Source organism: Episyrphus balteatus, chromosome 2 (genome assembly GCF_945859705.1).
Source record: "Episyrphus balteatus chromosome 2, idEpiBalt1.1, whole genome shotgun sequence".
NCBI lineage: Eukaryota > Metazoa > Arthropoda > Insecta > Diptera > Syrphidae > Episyrphus > Episyrphus balteatus.
The window spans coordinates 56095980-56104516 of NC_079135.1; the positions used below are offsets into that span (position 1 = coordinate 56095980).

General features: G+C 29.2%; 1 protein-coding gene across 3 annotated transcripts; it reads left to right on the forward strand.

The window, feature by feature from the left end:
* The first annotated feature begins 2719 nt into the window (after positions 1-2719).
* On the forward strand, positions 2720-7014 carry LOC129911696 (uncharacterized). Of its 3 annotated transcripts, XM_055989563.1 has the most exons (4): positions 2720-3261; positions 3382-3403; positions 6396-6512; positions 6579-7014. In XM_055989563.1, exons 1-4 carry the CDS (start codon positions 3139-3141, stop codon positions 6827-6829), a joined length of 513 nt encoding a protein of 170 aa, XP_055845538.1. In that variant the 5' UTR covers positions 2720-3138; the 3' UTR covers positions 6830-7014. The 3 variants fall into 3 exon arrangements, with proteins under 3 accessions (XP_055845538.1, XP_055845541.1, XP_055845540.1); XM_055989566.1 differs by lacking the exon at positions 3382-3403 and having other exon boundaries at positions 2742-3261; XM_055989565.1 differs by lacking the exons at positions 2720-3261; positions 3382-3403 and adding an exon at positions 5570-5726.
* Positions 7015-8537: the final 1523 nt, after the last annotated feature.

Here is an 8537-nt window from a genome sequence, read left to right on the forward strand (position 1 = left end):
GATACAAAAAAACTATTAGTAAAAACATTAAAAATGTCGTTTTTTCCTTTCTTGAATTGTTTTTTCTTAAGTTTTTTACAATTTTTTAATTTGAAAAAAATTTTAAAGGATACATATCGATAGAAAATTTATTTATCTTCAAAATATTACTTAATAAAAATTTTCAAATTCAGCTTGGTTTTCAAGTTATAGACAAAAACCCAAAAAGTAACAAAAAGGGTCGAAAATATTGATAGTTACAAAATCCATAGATTTTCAAGAAAAGTATTTTGTTATCTTTTCCAAAAAACGTAATACACATGCAAAATTTAAAACGATGAGGATTCGAAAAATTTTGATTTTTTCTTTCAGTAAGAAATTTTTTGTCAAAAATTTACTTTAAAAATCTTTTTATGTAATGTCTCTTAAACATCTGAAGTGACCCAAAAAAATATTTTAGTGTTTGTTGCTTATTTATTCAGCTATCAGGGCCGGTTTTTCTGTTCAGATTGGTCGTTTATTACTCAAGATATTGCCCGAATGGGTACTAACTATGCTGGGAAAAAACAACGACAAAAAACTGAGAAATTATGTCTCGAAAACGTATCCATCGTAATTTTTTGTACAGTAATTTCCGAGACCCTTAGGTCAAAGCACGTAAGAAAATAAAATGCACGACTGGGTCGCACTTACTTGCTCTTGTAGTTAAAAGTATCTTTATCTTTAATATCTATTGAATATTTAAGATTTTGTTAAGTTCCGAGAAAAAAATTAAAAACAATATAAAGTTAAAAAATTAAATTTAAAATATAAACTTTTTTTAAATTTTGTTTTGCATTTTACACTATAAAATGATAAGAAATACCTGTATGTAGATTTTGAAATATAGAAACCTAAAAAATATGACAGTTTTTGCAAAAACGACAACGCCATATTTCCGTTTTCCAAATTTTTTGAGAAAAACTAAAAATGCAGTTTTGTTAGAATCCAAAAGACTATTACGTACACAAAATTTCGAGAACCGTTTTCGAAAAAATTGCCATACCTCCAAAACGGTATATTGAAAAAAAAAAACGGGTCTTTGGAACTAGGTAAAAATCATCTGTACCAAGTTTCAAGGAAATCCATCTACCATCTATCCGTTTACGCCCTAGCTCGTAGGACAGACCGACGACGGACGGAATGACGTAATTTTAATTTTGTAATTAATTAAACACCGTTTTAAATGATCGTTTACACAAAACTAAGTACCTATGCTATTTGATATCTTCAATGAAAAGGAACTTTCAGAAAAAAATTTCGAAAATCGTTAAAGCCGTTTTATAAAAAAATAATTTTTTATATATAAAATTTTTCTAACATTTTTCAAAAAATATAGTTGGTATACCATTTATTAGAAATAAAAAAACGAAATTTCCATAAAATTTATCAACCCGTTTTCAAAAAATCGATTTTTCAAAAGACAGGTAGGTACCATTAGTTTTGACCCTAAAAAAAATTTCAATTTGTCCTCCAGGGAATCACCCAAAACTATTATCTACCAAGTTTGAAAAAAATCACTCCATTAGTTTAGGCTATAACTCGCGGTACTTACAGACGGACAGACAGACCAGAATAGCGGGACCCACTTTTTTAGCATACCTACTCTATCATCTTAATGTCATGTCTGATTGTTATCTCAAGTCCGATTATTTTTTCGAATTTTTAACTTGCCCTATATGTAGTACCAATATCGCAAGTAAAAATGTCAATTTGTCCCCACCTTTCGAGACAAACCGGGACCAGTTATAAAATTGAATTTAATATAGCCACGGAATTCGTTAGAACATCATTTTTTAGATAATTTTATTGTGAATAAGACTGTTAAAATGAGTAAAAATGGAGCTATTAAATATAAATGGTACCAACCTCTTTTCCAAGATGGCGGCTGATTTCGACAAAAAATTGACTTTTATGATAAGGACATTCACCCAAATACATTCCACGAAAAAAAATTTAGTCCTACGAAAAATGCGATTTGATTTACTAATTTGCCTGGGCTATAATATCATTCTAGAACGTTGTGTTGAGATCAAATAATAATAATAATAACATTCTACATTAGTCAAACAAATTAAGATAAAGATTTTTTCGATTTGTATTTGTACATATTTTTGGAAGAGTTGGACATTTATGAAAAGTGACATTCGATATATTGATATATAAAGACCTTATATTAGATACATAAAGAATACATATTTTCTTTTGACTAAACTGAAAGTAACACCCACTTAACGTTTTAAAATGAATGTTATATAACTTAGCCCTGTACATTTTTTTTATTTTCAATCACTCAAATAAATTGATCCGCCTGTTCACAGATTATAGATCAATAAACGTGAAAAAATTTAATATCAAGAAACAGTTTCTGCATATCAACTTTTCTTTTTAAAAATTTTAAAAGTGAATTATGTATTTGTGGCCCTTTTCCTTAAAGTCCCGGGAGGCCCTTTGACCCCCAGTCCGCCCCTGACTGGCTAAGTAATGACAAGGGTATTGCTGAGTGACATTCTCATGCACAAGATGCAGTGCCGATTTTTTTTTATTTCTGACAAGAGAAGACGGTAGTTGTTTTGTTGTTAAAAAAATGACTCCTTTCTAGGCATGAGTATTGCTTTTTCAATGACCTGCCTAATGTTATCCGCTGAGACCATAAACAAAAAATACCAAGACTGGAAACTTTCGTACGTCTTTCCCCCCAAAACCCTTTTGTGTACAGTGCTGTCTGTGAATATATGTGAAAGCCACCACGTTGGTACATGACGTTAACACGCACACATTTATAGATTCACGACATTCACCACACATTTGACACGAACACAATGATAGGTTCACGACATTCACCACACCTCGCAGCTTGTAGGCAAACGTCAGTTGACCGCCGAGTTTCCAGTCTTGGTATTTTTTGTTTATGGCTGAGACTTCAAGTGTTAAATCAGCAGAATAGTTCCGACAAGGTATCAGCCCCTGATAAGTTGGCTAGTTCAAGAGATTCTGAAAAGACTGCACTAACCCGAGCGTCGACCTTAGAATTGTAGGTGTAAATAACAATTTTCGATTCGCTTATGGATGGCTTGTTGTCTATAGTTAATCCTTCCTGCTAGGAAAGATGGTCATAAAATGTCTATGAAATTCCAAGTGGGTTTTTGGCTGGTGTGTGCATATGTTGTATCTACATATGTGTTTATGAGTAGATATGTATATTGTTCCCACCTCGGTGTATGGTGTATCTACAAAGAGCAAGTACGTGTAGTGCATTTTATTTATTAAAAATTTTATTTAAAAATAGTATACATTACATACCTACATTAAAAAGAAAATACATTCAAATGTATTCTTTACCTGTGTTCCCTTAATTTCCAGATTTGCGCAAATATTTTATTTTGTAAGTATAATTTTCCGGGATATAAATTTCAGGATTTTGGATTTTCGGAATCTTGGGTTTTATGGATTTATTAAATCTCAGAAGTCATTTTTTATACATAAATATAAATATTTATACATTTATAAATATTAGGTATTAATTATGAAAAAAAAAACATTATTTTTCCCTCATATTTTAGTAAATAAAAACAAAACAAGAACAATACAGTTATTATTGTGGCTATTTATTTTTTATTTAATTGCAAGGTCACTTAGTTCTTAACTTTTAATGAACTAATTTAAATTGCAAATATTTGCTATCCGAAATTTTTCCTTTCATAAAATAGAAATGTAAACAAAATAATAAAATAAGTCACTATCTATATCAAATAAAGTTTCATTAAAAAAAACCAGTTCAAAAGAGAGCAAAAATGTAAAACAAATTAAAAATTCTTTTTTGTTAAATATTTTTTTTATTTTCAAATTAATAGGTACCTATACCTACCTATAGTTCTTAATTATTCATTTCTTTAAAAAAGTCACAACATGGTTATTTAATAATCCAAAACCAAAAACAACATTAGCTGTTCAAATGCACGTAAAACAAATTCCAAGAAATTCCATTGACGTCAAGCTGAATCTTAAAAGAAATTACGAAAAAAATGCAAAATTCAATGGTATTCCAATTAATTAGCCGGTGGTGCCAGCAATCCGGCGAACTATTTTTCTAATTTATTTGCATATTTTCAGAAGTTTTAAAATATCAGTGAGTTTTTTTTTATACCGATTTGGCTAAAACTAAACAAGCTCATAAATCTTTTACAGCTTATCTAAATACGTATCAGCAAATGGCGCTAAAAATCTCGTCGCGTATATGTTTCGCGAAACTTTAATGTTAGAAACGTAAAAGCTTTGCCACCAATCCGCATTCCAAGGGACATAACAAAAAAATCATCATACTTTATCTGGTAAACAAAAACAGCTGATAACTGAGTTGGCTGGCCTTATTTGCATAGAATGCTGTAGTACCACAAAATGTTTACGTTTGGCCGTAATTTGCATAAGCTTTGTATGCGTCAGCATCAGGGCTGGATTTCATGAAGTTGCGATTTTTAGTTTTTTTAAGTACCAGTAATAAAGATTTCGCCTAGTTTTAAATGTTTCAACATGTTGTTACATCGAAGATATCTGTTAATTTTATAAATAAAAGCTAGAAATAAATAACTGCATGAACATTTATTATAATTATTGATCTTGTTTCTGTGTTTTATTCAAAATTATTATAATTAAAGCCTTATTTTTATAAACTATCATTATAAGCAGTTTAGAAGTTATGTTAGAATAAATGCACATCCTTTTTGTTTTGCCACAGTTGAGTCGGATTGAAAGATGTCCAATGCAGAAAAACTATTGCAAACGGCAGTGTTCTTTAACTTTATTATTGGCGATAAACATTTTTTAATTGTTATAAAACCCATTTTTCTCCATAACTAAAGCAAATTTTCTTTTTAGTCCAGAATTTTTGAATTAAGAAATTCGAACAAAATTTCTTTTATTTTGATGCTTTAATATGCATTTTATAGCCATTCAAACATATTTATCGCTAATGATAAAGTTACTGAATGTATTGTGTTTTAAATTTTTGTTAAATAGAGAGGTATGTATTGTATATGTAGGTATGTATTGTATATGTATTTTGCTCAATGCAAGAATTTTGTTTTAGTGTTAATGAGTCCCAAATTAATGTTTTTTTCTGTGTACTATAAAAACATTGTTCAGATAAATCCGTCCATGATGAAGGTGATACTTTAATATAACCAATTTGACGTCACGAGTATGTAGACAAATTCCCAATGTGGGGCGGGAATCTTCTTCATGAAATTTCACCACAAAATTAAAGATAAAGCAGATCAATCTTTTAATTATTTGGCGCTAAGTTTGGTAAACATCGAAAGTGTTTATAAGAGGTGATTCCAGCAGAAAGAGGTATAGTCTCACAGAGTATCTTACTGAAGACGTTTCAAGTCATACAAACACAAGTTTTTAACAGAATAAAATAAATAAATACGTAAATCTAATATTATTATTAGTGATTAAACATAATCTATACAAATCATACATCAGCTCAGATTTCAGAGCAAAGTAAATATGAAATTATTTTTAATCAAATGGTCTAAAAATAATGAAATCATCAAAGATATAAGAGTGAATTAAAAACCTTTAAATTATGAAGGCAATTTTTGATAAACATTGTATTCGGCAGACAAAAACAGTGACAGTGCTTGATATTTTTTCTAAAGTGATAAACGTCTCTATTTTTGTATGTACACAACATACCTGCATGCGTACATATATGTTCTTTCTTTTTTTCCATCTTTTCTTTAATCCTGGATATTTCTAATCGAACTTGTTTTTTTTAACAAAAAAACATTAATGTTGGAAATTCAGTTCATCTTTCCTTTTCTTTTCTTTTAATTAATTTGTCTTCGTTAAAATTATCAGAAACAAATATATAAACATTTTAGTTTGAGGATTTGAACTTATACGTCTCGGGAACAGATATAATTCAGTATACTAATTTTTTAACTCGCAAACTCTCTTGCCAGGTAAACCTGTGTAGAAATTTAATGTTCTTATATCATTAAGTCGTCTGAAGAATTTGTTTTTATTATTATTTAAAACAAAAGTTTAGTTGGCTTTTAAAAAATCAAGTTTAATGTTCTTTAAAAAAATATTTTAATATGTATAAAGGTCATTGTTAAAACGCGTTTATTTGCGAATAATCTGTCGAACCCATTGCATTGTTAAAACCAAAACAAACTTTAAGATATATCTGAAGTTTGGTCTTACTAAAACTATTATTTGCTGAATAATTTCGAAAGAATTTACATATTAATTGAGTCATTTATGGTTTTTTTACTTTTAGATTATTCTTTTGATTTTAAATGTTTATAATGATGAAATTATTTTAGCAGGATTATTTTTTTAATGGAAACATGTTTTATTTTTTTTAGTTGTTGTTTTACTATCCCACACCAATATGAATTCAATCATAATTATTTCAATGCTCTTGGCAGTTTGTTTTGCATCAGCCGATGCGAGAATACGTGCAGGACTTTTCAGGCATCCTCGTAAGTTTAAGTTTAATTTTTGATGTTTGAAATAGTATCAATTTATTGTTTTTGTTTTTTTTTTAGAACATCCTGGAAAGTGTCATCTTGGCGAAGGTTTAATTATGGAAACAGGTGAAGTCTCAAAAAAACATGATGGCGAGTGTAAAATGGTAACGTGCTATGAAAATGGACATGCTTCAATTATGCACTGTGTCAAGCAAAAAATGCGTGAAGGTTGCACCGAAGGGCATGTTTTGTATCCAGAAGCAGCGTTCCCAGATTGTTGCAAACGCGAAATATCATGTAGTACATTTTACTATTCTCCAACTTTCTGATAGACATAGTTATTGCCAAAATGTAGATATTTAAGGTGTTAGTTCTTCTAATTTATAAGAAAAACCATGTGACTGATATACATATAATAATATTTTTAGTTTAAGAAAAATAAAACAAAATAAATAAAGACAAATTAAACAAAATATACTTGTATGAAATGTCATTTAAACGTCTGAGAATTAAATTGTGAAGTTAATCGTTTTAGTTAACAGCGTTGTTAAACTATTGACGCCTTTAGTATACATCATTAAAAATTCATATAATTCACTCTGCTTTAGTTAATGTCTTTACTTTAAACTTAAAACTGCATTAAATATATCCTAGAGATTTTTTATGTTTTTTGAAGAATAGAACTCTTAAAAGCTACGAATTTGTAAAATCAAATATATTTAAATTTGAGGATTCGAAGGATAAACAACATAAAAAACATAAAAGCTATGGGCCGTAAGTACACTGGTCTGCAAGGAAATCCTATACTATACTTTTCTAACGGATTTTTGTATGTTGATTCCGAATCCGAAGTCAGAATTGATCTACGTTTTTTTAGATATTCCCGTTAGAAAATCTCAAAAACCCATTTTTTTGCTATTTTCGAAGAAATATTTTGGCATAATGTAATATTTTTCAATTAAAATTGTTACGGTTTATAAAAGAACTTATTTTTTTCTTTCAAATTCAGTTTCAATCTTCTCGATATCTCTTTTCTTCTCCGAGATATCTTAATTTAAGTAAGTTTAGTAGGTTTGGCATATCTTATCATAAAAAAACTGATCTCTAAAAATTAATATATCTTTCTCCCTAGAACAAAAATATACTTTTCTAATGGACTTTAGTGTGCTGATTTTGAGTCCGAACTAAAAAAATTTCGGTCAGCTCTGGTTTGTTAGATATAGTAGTTTTTATTGAGATTTTCTAAGAAAAAACTTGATTTTGTGATACTTTAATGCGAATATCTTAAAATCCTCACGTAATAGAATTTTTTGACTTCGGATTCTAACTCAGCACATCAAAAACTATAAAAAAAAGTATACTTTTGTTTCTAGGAGAAACAAATCTGAAGCTTTACAAGTTTAAAGGCAGTTTATCGAATGATTTATTACAAATAAGATATTTCTAAATAGCATGGAAAACCTATTTAAAATCTCTTTCTTTAACTGATCACAACAATTATATTGAAATTTTCGAAGATTTTAAGATTCTCTCTAATACTCTATATACCAATTATATAAACGAAATGGCTTCTTCTTTGAAAGGAGATCCTAAATCGTTTTGGAAATTTGTGAACACGAAGAAAAACTCTGATGGCTATCCTGCTAATTTTATCCATGAAAACTTGTTGTTGCAAACACCATCTGACATTTGCAATGCCTTCGCTAATAACTTTCGCAACTCTTTTGTTGATGCACCTTTTGATGTTGATGAAGATTTTTTTAAATGTCTACATACCTATGCCCAAACGAGTTGTAACAATATTCCTGTGCAGCATGACACAGTTTTAGATCTTCTTTCATTGCTAAAAGATGATTATTCATCTGGTCCAGATGCCATTCCCCCAATTCTTTTAAAAAAGTGTAGGAACACATTAGTTCAGCCCCTTCTCTTTTTGTTCGAGCTGTCCATCAAATCAGGGAAATTTCCGTGTCTATGGAAAAAATCATTTCTTACTCCAATTTTTAAAAAAGGTGATAAGACATTAATTACCAACTA

What these genes read in the sequence shown, in the direction of transcription:
- LOC129911696 (XM_055989563.1), top strand. Translation starts at nt 3,139, where the DNA reads ATGTCTATGAAATTCCAAGTGGGTTTTTGGCTGGTGTGTGCATATGTT. An exon ending in TTGCGCAAATATTTTATTTT is followed by an intron (nt 3,404 to 6,395) that starts GTAAGTATAATT and finishes TATTTTTTTTAG; the next exon opens with TTGTTGTTTTACTATCCCAC. An exon ending in AGGACTTTTCAGGCATCCTC is followed by an intron (nt 6,513 to 6,578) that starts GTAAGTTTAAGT and finishes TTTTTTTTTTAG; the next exon opens with AACATCCTGGAAAGTGTCAT.